At 41.2% G+C, this 21,054-nt stretch overlaps 1 protein-coding gene across 1 annotated transcript; it reads right to left on the bottom strand.

Annotated features, from left to right (window-relative positions):
• Nucleotides 1-1,562: 1,562 nt before the first annotated feature.
• LOC132870946 (ras-related protein Rab-5A) lies at nucleotides 1,563-19,431 on the bottom strand. The gene is made up of 6 exons (XM_060904972.1): nucleotides 19,274-19,431; nucleotides 15,197-15,423; nucleotides 11,047-11,198; nucleotides 8,042-8,164; nucleotides 3,858-3,951; nucleotides 1,563-3,736 (listed from the first exon to the last, which is right to left on the bottom strand). The coding sequence occupies exons 2-6, from the start codon at nucleotides 15,360-15,362 to the stop codon at nucleotides 3,621-3,623; spliced, it is 651 nt and encodes a 216-aa protein (XP_060760955.1). The 5' UTR covers nucleotides 15,363-15,423; nucleotides 19,274-19,431; the 3' UTR covers nucleotides 1,563-3,620.
• Nucleotides 19,432-21,054: the final 1,623 nt, after the last annotated feature.

Below are 21,054 nucleotides of genomic sequence, written 5' to 3'. Positions count from 1 at the left end.
TTCCAATAGCCTTCCGGCTTGTCCACGTGATCTTTAGCAAACTGCAGACAAGCAGCAATGTTCTTTTTGGAGAGCGGTGGCTTTCTCCTTGCAACCCTGCCATGCACACCATTGTTGTTCAGTGTTCTCCTGATGTTGGACTCAGGAACATTAACATTAGCCAATGTGAGAGAGGCCTTCAGTTGCTTAGAAGTTACCCTGGGGTCCTTTGTGACCTCGCCAACTATTACACGCCTTGCTCTTGGGATGATCTTTGTTGGTCAACCAATCCTGAGGAGGGTAACAATGGTCTTGAATTTCCTCCATTTGTACACAATCTGTCTGACTGTGGATTGGTGGAGTCCAAACTCTTTAGAGATGGTTTTGTAACCTTTTCCAGCCTGATGAGCATCAACAACACTTTTTCTGAGGTCCTCAGAAATCTTCTTTGTTCGTGCCATGATACACTTCTACAAATATGTGTTGTGAAGATCAGACTTTGATAGATCCCTGTTCTTTAAATAAAACAGGGTGCCCACTCACACCTGATTGTCATCCCATTGATTGAAAACACCTGAGCTAATTTCACCTTCAAATTAACTGCTAATCCTAGGAGGTTCACATACTTTTGCCACTCACAGATATGTAATATTGGATCATTTTCCTCAATAAATAAATGACCAAGTATAATATTTTTGTCTCATTTGTTTAACTGGGTTCTCTTTATCTACTTTTAGGACTTGTGTGAAAATCTGATGATGTTTTAGGTCATATTTATGCGGAAATATAGAAAATTCTAAAGGGTTCACAAACTTTTAAGCACCACTGTACGGTCAATTTAGAGTCACCAGTTAACCTAACCTGCATGTCTTTGGACTGTGGGGGAAACCGGAGCACCCGGAGGAAACCCACGCGGACACTGGGAGAACATACAAACTCCGCACAGAAAGGCCCTCGCCGGCCACGGGGCTCGAACCCAGGACCTTCTTGCTGTGAGGCGACAGCGCTAACCACTACACCACCGTGCCGCCCCGCTTGAAGTATGCATGTGACAAATAAAGGTTTCTTCTTCTTAAGACCATTACTCTCATCACATTGCTCCTGTGGAGGACGGCCCCGTATGGACAGTTGAAAGTCACACTTGGAGGACACCCTGGACTCTTACAGTAATGCTTTTGTGGCTGAGGACTGCAGTTGTCATGAACAGTTTTGCACTCAAGTCTCCATCAATGGACAGTTTTAACATCAACGAAACTGACTTCATGTTAAAATTGTTAATGTTATAGTCATGCTGTCTGTTGTTGCCCAACTGAGGATGGGTTCCCTTTTGAGTCTGGTTCCTCTCGAGGTTTCTTCCTCATGTCATCTGAAGGAGTTTTTCATTACAAGCTTACTCATTGGGGATAGATTAGGGATAAAATAACCCTCATGTTTTAAGTCGTTCAAATTCTGTAAAGCTGCTTTGGAGACAGTGTTTATTGTTAAAAGCGCTCCAACAATAAACTTGACTCGTTACTATGATTTAACCATTTTGAGAGAGAGAGAGACTGGATCCAGACCCATATTCAAAAAACAGATTCTGGTTCCTGTACAATTTTTGTTTTAATGATAGACAACTCCAAGTCCTTATTAAGCATTAGTTCTGGAACAGTAAACAGAAAAAGGTGACTACATTGCAACACCCTATTTACAGTAAATTAATACATTTATGTACACACGCGCAAACACACACACACACACACACACACACACACACACACAGTGCATATTTCCACTTCACTTTAAGCACAAATGTCTTGACTTCAAACTTACAAATATGAAAAAAAGGATATATTCATAAACATAACCAAAAATGTAAAAAGTACAATTGATTCAACGAGCATTAATTATGGTGAAGGTGATGAAGCTTCAAGTTCTCAGAGACATTATAAAGCACACACGGAACCACAACATCCAGTTTCAGCACACTACACTCTCAGAGTAGTGATGGAGGTGAACAGAAAACAACAGTCACTCAAAAAGGCCTACAGGACAGCATGAAAGCAGCTGTCAGTCCAAATCAGTCCCTAAACCTCATAAAACTCCTCCACTTAAATAAAAAAGGGGGCCGAAGAACACCATCCCAACAGTGAAGCATGGTGGTGGGAGCATCATTATCATAAGAGGCTACTTCTCTACAAATATGACTCGGGCATGACACACCATCAAAGAAAACATGAATGGAGTGATGCACCCAGATACATTCGAGGAGTTTTAGCCATGAAACTGAATCTGCGTAGAAGATGGACGTTTCAACAAGACCGTGAGCCACAAAAACATGCCGCTGGTTTCTAAGATGTTGAAAGTGTTTGCGTTGCCTCGCCTCGCTAATCCAACCTCCAGATTCTGAAACAGAGTCCATCAGATGGAGCTTCGTAACCTTGGGGAACTGAAGACGATTTGCAAAAAGAAAGGAATGGGCCAAAATCCTAACCCCTTGGCAGGAAAGTACTAATGTTGTGAATTTGTCGTGTCTAAATATTTGTCGAAATCAATTGTTTTTAAACATATCTTCCTTTCTGCTTATGAATACATAAATATGGACAAGAAAGTACAAAGTCAAGACAGTGTGTGTTGAATTTAAGGTGGATATATGCACTAGAAGTACGGTATATTGAATGAGAAAACAAAAAACAAACAAAAAAAAGTGTCCAAGTACTTATTTCACCACACACACACACAACTTAGAGCAGATATCAGATATTTACACAAAATTAGTGCAAGGCATGTGTCTTAAAACCAGAAAGAGAGAGAGTTCAGCATCAGGAGCATGTCTGATGAAGAGAGGGGACCAAAGAGGACGAGTCTACCTGTACAAGCTCAAAATGCGGGTGCAAATGATCTTTTACCACCTGTTACAGTGTAAACAACTTTCTCAAACACGCATACCAGCCAACACAGAGCCCCACGTGTGCAGAACCCCAAATCAGTAAAGGTTTCCGGGTCAGGCCACAGTCAGTCTGCGGCAATAGAACCTTCAGTGTGTGGCGGGTGTACAGGTGAACACAGGGTGGAGATTTTGTTGGCATGAAGAGTTTTTAGGAAGTACAGTCAAAAAACACGGGCAGTCAGCTATTGCACATTGCCACTGAGGCACATACAGATGTGGAGTGGGACCACATCTGCAGGAACGTGCTGCAGGAAGCACTGGAAAGGAAAAGGACTCCGTCTCATCCTCGCTCACTGCTTGTGCCACTGAATAATGTTGAATTTTCTCTTCATGTTTAAGCCTTGTAGTGAAACATGCATTCATTAATCTGCAAAATATTTTCCTATTTAAAAAAAAAAAAAACTACGAGGCCCTACTACTACGTTAACTACGAGGCCCCACCCTGTCGCCTAAGGCTGATTGATAGAGAAGGGAAAATGTTTGTTTTTTCCTGATGTGAAAGCAGAGTGTAATGTTTGAACATGAGCCATAACCATCAGAAGGCAGAGCAGTGTGGAAATGCACAGGGACAGGGCTTAGCTTTTGTTCACGGAGTTATGCAATGGAACAGAGCAGGGCATGTCATTAGTTACAGTCCTAAACAAGTCTGAGGAGGGGCAAGGCCTTGCGTTGGTTGGCTTGCTAACAGTTTGCATGGGTGGGATGTTTTGCATTAGTTGCCGCAGCAGTCCTCTCTGCCAGGTGGAGACGTCTCGGTTAGTACCACAGCGGGACTGCGTCCACTGCCAGCTACAGAACCCTGAGGCTCGCTTTTCGGCAAACGTTTAGCTAGAACAAAGAAGGACATCAGGAAAGATCATTACTCACTCTCTTTCGCGCACACAGGTCTGTTCTATACTTCACTTTAAAACAAGTATTTCTCTGGTATACAGTAAACAAACCAACCTACCAATAGCCATGAAAATCTCGTTGACATTCATGGAGGTCTTGGCTGATGTCTCCATGAAAAGCAAACTGTTGTCGTCTGCGTAAGACTGGGCTTCCTGAAAAACAGCATCTCTGAGGAGTTCACACAATGTCTACAGAAATGCATCGAAATATCTACCGGAAACCTCCACCCTGAAACAGAAATACCTGCACACCTGGTTCATCCATAATCAGCCAATCATGTGTCAGAGGCGCAGCGTATAAAATCAGGCGCACACAGGGAAAGCGCTTCGGTTAACGTTCACGTCAAACTTCAGGAGAGTCTGATCTCTGATGTTTTCGCTGTGGCAGGGTTGCTGGGTGTTTCAGAAAGTGCTGATCTGCAGAACTGAAGCTCTCGACCTGACGGTGCGGCTTCCGCATGATTGGCTGATTGAGTCGGAGTCCAGGTGTTCCGATTAAAAAGTGTATGAAATCTTGAAATATTTGTGATGGGCTTATCTGGTGCTAATGTGTTTTCTGGTACAGTATTTATCATCATTCCTGTGGTCTGCTGCACTAAAGTCTCAGAGGGACTGGTATTGCACAAACTCCCAGGCGTCTCAGACAGAAGGGAGAACGGCGAGGTTCTGCAAACAAGAGCAAGAGCTTCTTCTCTTATTCTGCTTCTCGGTGACATTCAACATCATATTAATGAGAAATCTCAACGCAGAGGTCGAGAAGAAAGCAAAACACTGGACTCCGAGTCCCAGAATGCAACACAGATGTGACGGCCTCGAGGACGGTGGAACTAAAACGAAACCTGGAGTTTGGGAAACAGATGAGGAGGTGCTGCACTGACTCGAGGTCTAAAGCACTGCTGCATTCAGCTCAACTGAATGCATTCTGAACATGAATTTTCTGAGCAGAACATGCCCCCCCCCCGAAAATGTTTAAATTTACATGTTTCTGGTGCATTCTCCGTTAATAAATTACTAATCAATTCCCTGTAAAATATGTATGAAATTTCCCTTCAGATGTCTGAGTGTGTGCACACACACGCACTTGTTTTCTCAGTTCCCCTCTGTAGTACGCTGCCTGGCTCTGTAACATAACTACACACGCTATGGTATGGTCATGTGGTCCGGTTCAGCCAATCAGAGCGTGAGAATCAATCAACAAATACAGCGTTGCTTCTAGTCACGTTAGACCTGAACTGAAGACAATTTTGTGTTGAAACAATTGGATTTGCAGCAAATTCTGGGCAGCGGAGACGATATAAAACACGCTTGAACACTGAAAGGCAAGATTATTTTTTTTCTGGGCTCAGTGCAGATCATCTGTGTAGGCGGAGAAAACTGCTGGTCGCCGGTGCCTGTGAACATCTCCGATTAGATATGTACCTCTCCATTTCCACAAGTATGCTGCACAAAATTGAGCTGGGGGGGAGGGGCGGCTTCCATGTTATGGACAACGATAAAAGTATACTTTTATATTAAATGCACACAAGTGTTTTACAAGGAAACGCACTGCTCAAGCTCCATCCGGGTCATGGAGAACCAACACCGTAACATAAATCGGTCACTCATGAGGAAATCGATGAATTGTTTTGATAAATTTGGGGACTTGCCAAAATAATTAAAAAAAAAAAAAAAAAAACTACACACGTTGGCTTGAAGATATGAAGTTTGTGTTGAAAAAGTTGCATTTTTCATACAAAGCACATCATGGATTATATTTCGATAATATTGGCTGGCTTTTTTTTTTAATGGTCTATCAGATATATTCCATTCAACTAGCACGATGCAGAACGAGTCGAAGACGAGTAGCTGAATGGAATATATTTGATAGACGTCAAAAAAAATGCCAGCCGATATTATTATTATTATTATTATTATTCCTACACATTCTTCCAGTTTTTCCATGTCCGTTGGTATGTTTTTCTCTTGTAAACAGAGGGGAACCATCAGGGCCGTCTTGATGTTCAGAGAAGCCCAAACATATCCGCATTTCAAACGTTATAAATTTTTCATTCTTTCATAATTTCATTGATTCTAATTTGGCCTCATTTTCTATCAAATGTGCTTCAGAAATGAAAGGGTTACTGTCCTGAAAACATTAAAATCGAGTTCTCCAATGAGATTGTTTTGTTTGTTTGTTGTCTCTAGGCTGAGAAGAGTTTAGAGCTGCTCACTCATTGGTTAGGACTTCATTGCCGGGACAGAAGGCCACGGCGGTGTATGTTTATGTAGGAAGTGACAGATGAATTAACCAATCAGATTTTGATTTATAGTGGGAGGGAACAAAAATGTCTCACCCTCCGCCTTCACAAAGGCGGATGCGAGCTTAACTGCAAGTCGGCGCCGTTAGCGCAGCAGAGAAGTCACCTTCCAGCCAGTGTAGCATTCATCAGTAGTGTTAGCGGATGCTAATAAAGCGGTCAAGCCAGTGCTATCAAGAGCAAGTAGCACAGGCTAACGACAGAGAAACTAAGATTTCTGTCTCCAGACTCTTCTTCCACACTGCATGCTCACCACAGTATTCATTTCCCTGTGTAATTTACTGAGTTACTTTTAAAATCAACATCGACAGCTTCACACAAAGGAGCGACCTGGCAGCCTTTACAAAATCCTTTACCCTGTTACTTTTTTGGTGTTTTGGTAGCCTTTCGGGCGTTCAGCGCGTCTCTGTCTTTCCCAGCGAACAAAGAAATATTTCTGCACATGCGCAGCAGAAAACTGTAATACGGAATATTTGCATCAGCTCCGACGTGTGACGTCATGTCTTGACAACCATGTGATATTAAACCATATTCAATGCTCATTCTCCATTGGGTAGAGTGATGTAATACACGTAGGATAAGTGATATAATACTGCATGCTATCAAACCAAATGAATGAAATCCGCTAGAAGGGAATAGAACACATTTTTATTCCATTGAAAAGTGCCCTGTATGGATAATTCCTGATATTTCACGCCGATGACGTCACTCCCAGTGTTTTCCCGCTGACGAGATGCACGTTGTCAAAATGGTGAGCCAGTTCAAAATTAAAATTCTTTTGATTAACTTGCATTTTTTTTTTTTTTTTTACTGGATGTGTCCATATAATATAAAGCAGTGTTTCCCAACCTTTCTTGAGCCATGGCACATATTTTACATTTGAAAAATCCCACGGCACACCACCAAACAAAAATGTCACAAAAAGTATATATAATGAAATATAATGATCATCTAGTCTCAATTTACTCACAATTTACTTACTCAGTATGAAACCTGGGCCCGTTTAGCTGAACACAAAGCTGATATACTTGCAGGAAGTGAAGAAAGACACACATGAAGATCTTCCTCAACAGCTCTGACTCTCTCTCCTTTTTTAGTTTTTATAGCAGTCATGCTTGAAAAGCCCAGCTCGCATAGATAGGTTGTGGAAAATCACTTTTTTTGCTTTCTTCTGACCTCTACTCATACTAGGGCCTTCATCTGGGTCAGAATTTTCTCCAGGACCCAGTTTGGATTGTGTACTTTTTCTTTTCAAATATTTATCCATCGCTATCACCGCTGTCACACCCGAAGCATTACTAATTCTATTGTTTGAATGACAACAGGCAGATACACAGGTTAATTAGCTACCTGCTGCCATCTAGTGGAAGAGTATTTAATTGTTCTGCCGGTCACTATACGTTGCTGGCATAGACGAACAAAGACAAATTATTTGCAGTAAATAAATAATTTTAGGAACAATTAAGTGAAATTGGATAATTTCCCACGGTACACCTGATGATCTCTCACGGCACACTAATGTGCCGCGGCACAGTGGTTGGGAATCACTGATATAAAGAATATTACACAGTTGCACAAAGATACAAAGTTCATCTCTGAGTGGTAAACACACTCACGGGTGAAAATATTTTCAACACAAGAAGATAAACTTCATATCTTTGTGCAACTGTATCTTCTCGTGTTGAAAATATTTTTACTCGTGTGTGTGTGTGTTTTTACCACTCAGAGATGAACTTTGTATCTTTGTGCAACTGTGTAATATCCTTTCCACCTACACACACCCACACACCCAGTGTAGAAATTATCTGTAGAGATTACTCATGGTCACAGAGCTTTGGTATGTCGTGCATCATCACTGATCAGGGTCTGAACTCGTCTGCATGTGTGCAGGTCAAAAAAATATGGAAAACACCAGACGCACTCTTGCGTAATGCTTCAGTACTCACCTGAATATCAACAGCCCTCTTGTTTGCGAGGTCAGCCTTGTTCCCAGACAGAGCGATGACGATGTTTGGACTGGCCTGTCTCTGAAGCTCCTTTATCCAGTTCTTTGCTCTTGCAAATGACTCCTATAGAAAATACAGACATGCGAGAGAATTAATACCACATATGTAAATCGCATAAAAGTGGCATCAATACAGTACGTGTAAGGCACAAGCGAGAGAAAGATTATAAACGAGGGAAAAACCTTGAGTCAATATACACATCTACCAGTTTAGTAAATGAACATATTTTAGCATTTAGATACGCTTAAGGAACACTGTATGCTATTCTTAAATACCAACGACTTCCGTACTCCGTAAAGGTTGGTGTGCAAGGTGCCTGGATACAAAGTTTTCAGGTAGAACCTGGACAGAAAGGTAGAGCCATCCACCATCGCAAGAACCCATGAGAGACCAGTTATTCTTTTTAACGCATGGTCTTTTCGCACTTTAATGGATGTGTTGCTTTTGTATAGACCCCCGAGCGAGATATGTCCTTGTAACCTTCAGACACGCTGTAATCATAAAAACTTCAAAAAAAATTTTGCAAGTGTCAACCATCGACTGTAGAAGGCATGGACGGCGTGGTGCAGCTCCACTGCCTCCCATTCGACAGAAATGCCAAAATACTACCGCCATGTTCAAATCTAGAGTTGATGTCAGGTACGCCCACTTGTTTTGTTGGCCCTGCCCACTGAGCACATCGCAGAACATCCTCATTGTAGAAATTAATCTTACATTTATCCAGAGGGCTGAAATGGTTTTAGCTGGAGAGATTTCATTAATAGACTCGGCGTATCAGATGCTCGCTGGGTGTGCTGTGAAAATTGTGCATGCAGACGCTCATCTAAGTTTCCAAACCTGTCATTGCTTAACTCCTGAATATTCTCTATCATGAGTACTCTCATTAAAAAGCTTATAATCTCTGCTTTCCACAGAAATGTATCTGGTTAAGATGTGTTCAGTGCTTTGGGAGTAACGGCAGGTTGAAGTCGGTACAACAGAGTAAAAACTCTGCTCGCGGGACGTCGGGAAACTGCCGGCGCTTTTCTTTTTGAGTCCCAGGAAAGCGGTCTAGCACTCTCTCTCTCCTGATCGGTTTCCCACTGGATTACTCATGAATATCAATCAGATCACTTTTATAGGGATGTTCTCTCACTCTTTCTGATGAAGGATTCAGCAACATTTTCCCTCTGCTAGTTTTGATGTTCTGATTCACGGGAGACTTTGAAGTGAGTTTTCAGAGCTTTACCTACTTATTTTTTCAAATCAAACTGATTCCTGTAAATAAATGACTAATTTAGAATATAACTGGAGTTGCTTTGATGAAAAATATTGAGATCTTAGTGGTCGGAATGAGATTTTTAAAAACCGGAAGTCAGAAACGCAAGTGTCGATTTCAGTTGAGTTAATGTAAATTGTTTATTAGATGTGGATCAGACAGTTTTTTCGAGGTTCGCCTTGAAAGCTGTGAATATTAATTGAAATAAGTCATTTATATAAACACCAGTAGGCCCTACTGAGAAATACAAAGGCCTAGAGAGCACAAAGAGGGGATTAGAAATAATCTTTTATTACTTTATTTGGAGAGAGAATGGTAGATGTGAGACATTCAGTGCTTATTTATGCAGATTTTATAATTAACATTGATTTCTCCTTCTTTGTGATGTATAAATGAGAGTTAAGATCAGCTTTATATTGCACAAATAAAGCCATTTGGTGAAACTTTGAAGAAGAGAGAGTACTGATTTCATGTTTTAGCTCATTAGCATAATTAATGGTAATTAAATACTACTTTGAATAATTTATTTTTACAAATTTTTTCACATTTTGTACTCAGTATACAACCATCTATTTGCTACCAATTTCCATGTAAATATCTTGAAAAATAGAAAAGTTATGAAGAAAAAACATTTGCTCTCATTGGTTAATGAGGCCCATTTTGGACCGTGTGATCCTCAGACAGAATATTACGGCAGTTTTCTAAAATTTAAACCGTTTCTTCAATCTTTGATTTGCAATATCTCAAAAACGGATAAATATATTTTAATTCTGTAAATCGTCTGTTGTTCTGCATTCAATTCTGAATTCAATGAGAGCAGTTTCAAGCAAGAGAGAAGAGAGAGTATAGATTTAATGTCTTTACCTAATTAGCACAAATTAATTAGTTTTTACTAATTTTTCACATTTTATATCTATGTGCTGCCAATTTCCATGCAAATATCTTGAAAAATAATAGTTATGAAAAAAAAATAAATTGATCTCACTGGTTAATGAGGCCCATTTTGGACCATGTGATCCTCATACAGAATATTACAGCAGTTTTCTAAAAATTAAGCCTTTTTTAAATCTTTGATTTGTAATATTCCGAGAACGGATAAACATTTTAATTCTGTAAAAAGCCTGTTGTTCTGCATTCAATTCTGAATTCAGTGAACGCAGTTTCAAGCAACTTTGAATTTAAATTTTCATCGGATATGCCTAAATACAGATGCTGCTAGGAAGGACATTTATCACATAAACTAGAAATTCGCTGACGTTGATGCGAGTCAAGAGACTCGATAATCGGTTCTGGAGCTTTTCTCGAGAATAAACGCATTTCGGTGAGATGTGTATACACACAAACACACACGTCCAGTCATTACACACTATAGAAGAGCGCTTAGCATCATTCTGCCACTGATCCAGAGTCACACCGTCTGAAAGTGCTGGTTGAGCTGAACACTGAGTGCTACTCCATAATAGAGTGGATAATATTTTAATTAACTTTAATCTGATTTCTAAATAAAAGTGATTATGAATTCTGCACTCAAGTTGCGTGTTTCTGCAACCAGACTGCACGCCCCCCCGGTAACGTTAACCTTCTTCTGCCAGGACTTAATGTGCATTGTCCCGTCTTAGTATCTAAACACACACCATTTTTATAATGAATCAGAAAACCTGTCCAATTCCACACACCAGTGACTCACTTCGTTAGTGATGTCGTAGACCACGATAGCCGCCTGAGCTCCTCTGTAGTACATCGGGGCCAGGCTGTGGTAGCGCTCCTGTCCGGCTGTGTCCCAAATCTCAAACTTCACTGTCGTGTCATCCAGGCATACCGTTTGTGTCAGGAAGGCCGCTGGGATCGGACATGACCACAGACATTCATACATATTATCCATTCAACCTCTTGAGGAGATAAATCTTAAACTGTAGCCTAGAGAAGTTAAATACGAGCGAAAGACGTGAGGGAACACTTTCAAAATAGATTCATTTCCCTGTTCATGGCTATTTTTTCACGGTATGGTAAGGACGACTTGAGGTTTGCATGAAATTGTCCTGCAGTCAAGAAAATTGACGTCTTATTTTATTATTCAACCGTCCAGAAGAATTAATGAACAGATTCAGTTAAAGGTGCAAATCAGCAAGAATCGTCTTTTTCTCCAAGATTAAAAAGTGTCTAACAGCTGTTCAGTGGGTTAGTTGAATATTCAGGTTCAGTCCCACAACAAGCAGCATTTTAGCGTTATTAAAAATAAAGATTGCCTTAAAATCCATTCTATAAGCTTCTTCGCACTGAACATTTTCATAAAAGCCAGATAGGTTTACATATCACGGCACGGCATCATATCTTTTTCCCTCAGTTTCTGCTTTTCGTTGGCTGTAGACCGTTCACGTGACACCAGCCCGTCAACACCTGGGCGGTTTCGAACACAAAGTGCTGTATGATGCACACAGTACACCAGCTACAAGAACGGTCAGATGAACAGTGTTTGATAAAAGCTGATGAAAAATTGATTCTCTAACTAATAAGTTACAAGCAAGTAAAATAACAGCACTGTGCAAAAAATCTTAGGCACCCTATTTTTTTTCTCTCCATACAAGCTTGGTTATAGATTTATATTTTATGACTTTACATTAGAGTCAAAACATTTTAGAGTCCAAACTTTCACTTTTTTTTCCCCCAGCACAAAATTAAATGTTACAGGAAAAAAAAAAAAATGTTTGTAATATATCTGAGCAGCACATTCCATAAGAGAGCACTTTTCAGATGAAAAAAGAAAACATAATGAAGGCTGCTGGGTTTTGGTGTAAAATGAAGAAGTGAGTGTGACAAAGTGTCCAGAAGAACTGCGGCTGGTTCTGTAAGATGCTCAGTAAAACCTACAGTAGAGCCCTGCACTCCCGCGGGAGTTCCGCGGGACCCGACGCAAAGCAGTGTGGCGCGGGACAAATTTTGAAAGCTCATTGCGGGCGCGGGCGGGAGGGGGAGTGCACAATATGGGAGCGGGCGGGAGAGGTGATGCGCTGCAGTCCCGCTAACTAAAAACGTGTTTAACCCTTTGGTGACTGACCCCTTGAAAATGGTTCCTCCAGGAACTATGACTTTTCAGTTGTCAAGACAACAGAAGAACTAAAATACAAAAACAGAAAGATGCGTCACAATGCTCTTGTGCACAAAACAAAATGCTCTTGTATTTTAGTTTTTCCGTTGTCTTGACGACTGAAACGTCATCGTTCCTGGAGGAACCATGTTCAAGGGGTCAGTCACCAAAGGGTTAAAATAAAATTTATAAATTATTAATTTATGTCTATCATATACAATTTGTGCTGGATATTTTATTTGGCATTAATAAAAACATTTTAAGATGCCTAAATTTGCGGATGTGGTCTAATCTCGCGTACGTTTCCGATTCCTTTCTGCTCTTCCGTGTTTGAGATCTCCGATCATGGCAGAAGAGCAGAGCTCCTCTAGTGAAGCTCGCAATAGGTATCTCTGTAAAGCCTCAGCTGCGCATGCCGCCTGGCAGCGCGCACCCTCGCTACATGAAGGATCGGTCAGTGGAGAGCTCAGCTAAGCTCAGCATGTTTAAGTCCCCAAGCCAATGACAAGAACTTTCGTGAGAAATAACGCGAACGTCTGCATCATGTGGGATTTGTGGGCAGGAGCGGGACAAAATATGGCAGGCGCGGGCGGGAGCGGGACTGAAAATCATAATTCTTTGCGGGAGCGGGACTACACAATGCGGGAGCTGGCGGGAGTGGGACTGAAAATTCTGTCCCGCACAGACCTCTAACCTACAGCTCATTTCCGCATAAAACTGCACTCACTGGACCTGAGACGGGGATATATATATATATATATATATATATATATATATATATATATTTTTTTTTTTAAAGCAAAGGGAATTTCGTCTCACACCAAATATTGACTGCTTCATTTATTAAGGCTTACTGATTTCTGCTTATAGTATTTTTTAATGTTGAAACACTTCATTTCATTATTTTTAAGTCATTTTTGGTCGACAGCATTTCTTTCCATGTGCCTCAGACTTCTGGACAGAGTTGTATGTCTGACTCCTGAGAGTTAGTGCCTTTATCACTGCTGCTTGTGGACGCCATTTTGTGCTGATGTTCTGCAAGTTTTTCAAATGATAGTGAAGATGTGCACCATGGGAGATTTTACACTTGTGTTTTCACATGATCTGTCTGAAGAGGACTTAACATTTACAGGAAGTTGCACATCACTGTACAGTGGTGCTTGAAAGTTTGTGAACCCTTTAGAATTGTCTATATTTCTGCATAAATGTGACCTAAAACATCATCAGATTTTCACACAAGTCCTAAAAGTAGATAAAGAGAACCCAGTTAAACAAATGAGACAAAAATATTATACTTGGTCATTTATTTATTGAGGAAAATGATCCAATATTACATATCTGTGAGTGGCAAAAGTATGTGAACCTCTAGGATTAGCAGTTACTTTGAAGGTGAAATTAGAGTCAGGTGTTTTCAATCAATGGGATGACAATCAGGTGTGAGTGGGCACCCTGTTTTATTTAAAGAACAGGGCTCTATCAAAGTCTGATCTTCACAACACATGTTTGTGGAAGTGTATCATGGCACGAACAAAGGAGATTTCTGAGGACCTCAGAAAAAGCGTTGTTGATGCTCATCAGGCTGGAAAAGGTTACAAAACCATCTCTAAAGAGTTTGGACTCCACCAATCCACAGTCAGACAGATTGTGTACAAACGGAGGAAATTCAAGACAACTGTTACCCTCCCCAGGAGTGGTCAACCAACAAAGATCACTCCAAGAGCAAGGCGCGTAATAGTCAGCGAGGTCACAAAGGACCCCAGGGTAACTTCTAAGCAACTGAAGGCCTCTCTCACATTGGCTAATGTTAATGTTCATGAGTCCACCATCAGGAGAACACTGAACAACAATGGTGTGTATGGCAGGGTTGCAAGGAAAAAGCCACTGCTCTCCAAAAAGAACATTGCTGCTCATCTGCAGTTTGCTAAAGATCACGTGGACAAGCCGGAAGGCTACTGGAAAAATGTTTTGTGGACAGATGAGACCAAAATAGAACTTTTTGGTTTAAATGAGAAGCGTTACGTTTGGAGAAAGGAAAACGCTGCATTCCAGCATAAGAACCTTATCCCATCTGTGAAACATGGTGGTGGTAGTATCATGGTTTGGGCCTGTTTTGCTGCATCTGGGCCAGGACGGCTTGCCATCGTTGATGGAACAATGAATTCTGAATGATACCAGCGAATTCTAAAGGAAAATGTCAGGACATCTGTCCATGAACTGAATCTCAAGAGAAGGTGGGTCATGCAGCAAGACAACGACCCTAAGCACACAAGTCGTTCTACCAAAGAATGGTTAAAGAAGAATAAAGTTAATGTTTTGGAATGGCCAAGTCAAAGTCCTGACCTTAATCCAATGGAAATGTTCTGGAAGGACCTGAAGCGAGCAGTTCATGTGAGGAAACCCACCAACATCCCAGAGTTGAAGCTGTTCTGTACAGAGGAACGGGCTAAAATTCCTCCAAGCTGGTGTGCAGGACTGATCAACAGTTACCGCAAACGTTTAGTTGCAGTTATTGCTGCACAAGGGGGTCACACCAGATACTGAAAGCAAAGGTTCACATACTTTTGCCACTCACAGATATGTAATATTGGATCATTTTCCTCAATAAATAAATGACCAAGTATAATATTTTTGTCTCATTTGTTTAACTGGGTTCTCTATCTACTTATTTATGCAGAAATATAGGAAATTCTAAAGGGTTCACAAACTTTCAAGCACCACTGTATCTCTCACTCACTCACACGGTGTCACTTACCTCCTATTGTGCTTTCCTGAAACTCATGGAACTGGCCCTTCACAAAACGCAGCACGAGACTCGACTTGCCCACTGCAGACTCTCCCAGTAGCACCAGTTTGAACTGGCAGATCTTATTGCCTGCGTTGGACCCGCTGGGCCGAGTCGCTGCTCCCCGATTGGCCATGACAGCAGTCAGCGTCCACTTCTCCTTCGAGTGCACTCACGCCTCAATCTTTCAGGAAGAGCTACAAGGTTTATGAAAACAGGGAAATGAGCCATTTCATGGAGACCAGAAGTCCGGACCTTTTATTTTATTCCCCTTCGTACGTCCAGTTGCACAGCTCTGATGCAAACTTATCCACTCTTGCCTTGAGATTAGCTCAAAATTTAACAAGTGCAACCCATCCTTACTGCCATGCAAATGATGTCAGTGGTAGGTTTGTGAGAACGATATAATCTCCCTGATGTAATACTACACTGTCGCAATATCCAGTGATGTTTATTATGATGATCCTTAATTTTAAATGAAATCCATTACTGAATTTTCACTGATTGCCCTGGTTTCCATGTGCACAGCTTAAACCTCAAACGGTGCAAATGCTCGTGTTCTTGTCATGTTAGCATAACCGCTCCGGATGGTCAAATAGTTTTTGATATTTTTAAATGGAAAAAAATCATGATAAAGGGGAAAAAAAAAATCAATAAATCACACAAGCGTAATCAGCACCAACAGGGAAACTATTAGCTTTCAATAGCTGATTCCTGAGTTTACAGATTTTAAAGACTGATTTATTAATTTATCCGTAGTGAAGTGCAAAAAAAAAAAGGGGGTTATGGATAAGCATAAGCAAAATGGATGAGGTTTTTTTGGGGGGGATGAGTTTGGCAGAGGATTGTGACATCAGTAATTACATATATAACTCATCTTTGAAAAACAGGAAGTGAAATTCTTGGAGGGAGACAGGAACCCTCAGTAGGGTATGATTAGATGCAAAAGCGAAGGCAATACATTTTAAAATCCGTTACCACAAATGCACTTTGCTGCTTCTGTCTCTTCTCTTTAATCCACTGAAAGGCCGGGTTTTGGTTTCTGGGCTGAGACGTTTCACACTGTCCCCTAGTGCTATACAAGGTACACTGCAAATTAAACGTCCACACGAGACGCCTTCAGAGTCACAGAAAAACACACCAAGCTGAGCGTGAATAAAACAGAAGCCTTTGTAATAAACCCACAGGACTCTTTAGCCATCTTAGCAATGCTCCGAGTCGATTATTAGCCCCAGCCATCACGGGCTGTCAGGAACGACCGAACATTTTGTTCAGTTGTGTCGAATCAGCGTGCATGTATGTACGTACTGAGGAAGATGATCAAATTATCTTCTCCAGAAAGCCTGTTCTCATGTTCAGTAAATAAGACAAGATATAATTAGGTTGCAACCATGCAGGGTATGAGCCAACACACAAGTTGTTCTGTCTAACAGGTTGAGAAACGTTCAACATAAAAACACATATATACACACTGGGGCGGCACGGTGGTGTAGTGGTTAGCGCTGTCGCCTCACAGCAAGAAGGTCCGGGTTCGAGCCCTGTGGCTGGCGAGGGCCTTTCTGTGCGGAGTTTGCATGTTCTCCCCGTGGGTTTCCTCCGGGTGCTCCGGTTTCCCCCACAGTCCAAAGACATGCAGGTTAGGTTAACTGGTGACTCTAAATTGAGCGTAGGTGTGAATGTGAGTGTGAATGGTTGTCTGTGTCTATGTGTCAGCCCTGTGATGACCTGGCGACTTGTCCAGGGTGTACCCCGCCTTTCGCCCGTAGTCAGCTGGGATAGGCTCCAGCTCGCCTGCGACCCTGTAGAGGGCAATTCCATGTAAATGTCAACCTCACCATGCAAAAATAAAGCAACATGTAATACATCAAAACCACTCCCAGAGATCTCACCTAGGCCTGTATTTTACAGATGTGAATAAGTTGAACCAATTTGTAACCAACCTAATATGTCACTGTCAGTCTTTCTTTCTTATAATGTAAACCCCAAGCTAAAATCAACTTTGGTCATGTACAATTCTATATTATTGCCACAAGCCACAGAAATGTATGCTAAAATCCACAAAACAATAGCCATCCTAAATATTATTTAAGAACTTTGATAGTTTTAGCTGATATTTAGAGAGTTTTTCAAAGGGTTACGGTGGTTAAATTGCTGATTTTCTAAACATACGCCATGTCTATTTCAGACGCGTCACATCCATAACGGAATTTCGTCACATCCATAACGCTGACTTTTCCTTCCGAAACTCTGCATAAAATACAAAATATTTTAAACAAAGATTTTTTTAATATTCACCTTGGACCCCTCTATCAAACGGATATCTCCATTTCGACATTAGGTTTACAATTTCACAGAGTTTGATAAAAATGTACAGTCACCCAAGAAAAGTGATACTTTTTCTGTCACATCCATAACGCATCTTTTATTGGCGTTTTCTGGCATGCCCTAGATGTACTATGGGAATTGTTCTTATGTAGTGAAAATTCATTATGTCTGATAATTATAACTATTCTTTTAAGTTCGTTTCTTAAGACACGTATTTTTAAGTATGTTACCTCGCTTGTTGACAGTTTCGGCGAACACTTCCGCCTTCTTCAAAACAGTCACCAGATGTCGAGTGGTGACGTGCCTTATCAGCTGATGTTACTCTATGGAATTAGAATGTGAAAAAGAAACAACAAAAAGACTCACAAGATCCGAAAAAGAAAAAGCAAACCAAGAAAACTTAAAATCAGCCATTTCAGACCACTGCAAACGAAAAAATCATATAATGAATTGGGAAGAGGCCGGAGTCATTCGCGCTGAAGAGAATAGATACCAGCGTTGGATTTTAGAGGCAGTGGAGATACGAAAGCGTGCGCAGAGGACGATGAACCGGGATGAGGGAGCGTACGCGCTGTCACACACCTGGAGCGCAGTCCTGGGGCAGCGACCTGACAGCAGGAGGCGTGGACTACCTGTCAAATTGGGCGGGACGTTCACGCCTCCATAGAGTAACATCAGCTGATAAGGCACGTCACCACTCGACATCTGGTGACTGTTTTGAAGAAGGCAGAAGTGTTCGCCGAAACTGTCAACAAGCGAGGTAACATACTAAAAAATACGTGTCTTAAGAAACGAACTTAAAGAATAGGGAATTGTTCTTGTTCTATCACTTCTCCAGTATGGTATGCAACACCTGTTTAAATACTGGGAGACGATAAAACATGCACTGGGTCATTTGTTGCCATTTTGAGTTCAAGTGTCACGTCCATAACGCTGGAATTGCTCAGAACAGGATAAAGCGGCTCGAGATAATGAGATGAGATATACACACTGTAATATATAATAAAGTACGCATCTTGCTGGTAAGTGCACGGACACATCCACGTACTAGACAGCTTCCCAACCAGGGCGTCTGGTCAGTTCTACAAACTGCTATAACTTGATTCCTGACTAACCTAAAGCCACAAACAGATATACAGGAACATCTCATCAAGTCTCCGAGACCTTCACTGTGGTATGGGTGTCGGTTTGAGCCAGATGGACTGGTAGTTTGAGTGTTTCAGAAGTTTTCACACACAGCAGTCTCTAGAGTTTATACAGAGTGGTGCAGAAAACAAAAAACACTGAGTGAGTGAGTGAGTGAGTGAGTGAGAGAGTGAGGGTTCTGTGGGTGGAAACAAACAAACAAACAAACAAACAAACGCACGCCTTGTTGATAAGAGAGGGTCAGAGGGAAATGGGCAGACTGGTTCGAGCTGCCTGTTGTTGTTTTTTTGCCAGGAAGGAACTCGTATAAATCACTCTTTACAACCGTGGTGATCAGAAAAGCATCTCAGCATGCAACAGAAAAGCACACTGGGTTCTTCAGGAAGAGGGATCTGACCCAGCACCGGGTGACCTGAGGAAGCCGCTGCCACCAGAACCCGGTCCCGATGACTTTTCTCTCTGTTCCTGTTCTCCTCTTCAATAACCTGATGCTGGCCTGCTCCTCACTGCCGCTATGGCTAACAGCTAACCGGCTAAAATGCGCCACCTGCTTCAAAACACCATGGTTTCTTTTACCTGGAGGTCAGTCGGCGGTTCGAGGACACTGATTTCTGACCCAGGGAGGTCGGAATAAACCCTGCGGTATCGCAGTCAGGTGATAATAATCCCACCGTGTCTTCTGCTCTCTGCCTTAACTTCCCTTTCCGAACCAAAACACAAACAAGCACTTCCGCCCCTCTTTGCCACGTCAGGTGGCACGTCTGCCTGTGGTTGGTTAGCCGATCTGCGCACGCGTGAACGCAGACCAGGAAGTGATTATGACGATCAGGCACGAGCCTTACCGCGCATGCGCAAAACTCAGACCACTATGGTTGGGCGGTGTCAGACCAAAAAATTTTTTCTACCCCCTCGAAAATATAGAGATGATCTATCTAAGTATGGAAATACCAATATTTGGCCAACTGAAAAATGCTAACCCTTCTGTACATACCCTCTGAAGATACTACACCGAGTATCTTCTTAGCTTTTGACCGTGTAGAAGCCATTATTTACCTGCAAGAATACAAATAATGACTATTTAATACACTGGGAGATATAATTCAGATATGAATCATTTGTGCATACTGGTTCTTAAAACTAAATTAGTAACCTTAAGTAATGATCCTCTGTGCTTAAAAATAGTTCATATTTGAGGTATTACTGGGCGGCACGGTGGTGTAGTGGTTAGCGCTGTCGCCTCACAGCAAGAAGGTCCTGGGTTCGAGCCCAGCGGCCGGCGAGGGCCTTTCTGTGTGGAGTTTGCATGTTCTCCCCGTGTCCGCGTGGGTTTCCTCCGGGTGCTCCGGTTTCCCCCACAGTCCAAAGACATGCAGGTTAGGTTAACTGGTGACTCTAAATTGAGCGTAGGTGTGAATGTGAGTGTGAATGGTTGTCTGTGTCTATGTGTCAGCCCTGTGATGACCTGGCGACTTGTCCAGGGTGTACCCCGCCTTTCGCCCGTAGTCAGCTGGGATAGGCTCCTGCGACCCTGTAGAACAGGATAAAGCGACTACAGATAATGAGATGAGATATATACACGAGTGATTCCACGCTTATGGGTACTGAAATGAAGACATGAACTTATTCACCTAAAACCATTTCTTTTTTTACCATCAGGTCACAAAACATGTAATCTTTAATGAATGATATGTTAAAAGATAACTTTAATTTTCTGAGATGTAATAAAAACATATTTATATGCCAAAGTCAAGCCTATGAGTTCCAAAATGATGTCTGTTACATTACTTCTGTTACGATTGTCCATCTCGCGTCTGTTACAAATTAATTACAATCTAGCTATATACCATGTTAATCTTATTGAAAGAATGTGTATGTTTATTCTACTACACATGTTTATTAATTATATTTGCTCAAACATCACCTTCCTATGTTTCAAAAAGTAATTCTACATTGTTAAAATTGAGAATCTATATGTCCACAACACTTCTGTTACGTTCTGACTTTGGCATATAAATATGTTTTTATTACATCTCAGAAAATTAAAGTTATCTTTTAACATATCATTCATTAAAGATTACATGTTTTGTGACCTGATGGTAAAAAAAAGAAATGGTTTTAGGTGAATTTTTAAAAATAAGTTCATGTCCCCATTTCAGTACCCATAAGCGTGGAATCACTCATATATATATATATATATATATATATATATATATATATATATATATATATATATATATATATATATATATCCTGGTGAAAAATAAATGTGCTAAGTGTACTAAAATTGAGCATACTTTTGTGTACTTGAAGCCATACTAATCACTTCAAGTGTGTTTATTATTAGTTAACTTGAGGCA

This window comes from Neoarius graeffei, chromosome 22 (genome assembly GCF_027579695.1).
Source record: "Neoarius graeffei isolate fNeoGra1 chromosome 22, fNeoGra1.pri, whole genome shotgun sequence".
Lineage (NCBI taxonomy): Eukaryota > Metazoa > Chordata > Actinopteri > Siluriformes > Ariidae > Neoarius > Neoarius graeffei.
The sequence above is the reverse complement of the archived record's forward strand: the minus strand, read 5'-3'. Positions and strand labels throughout refer to the sequence as shown.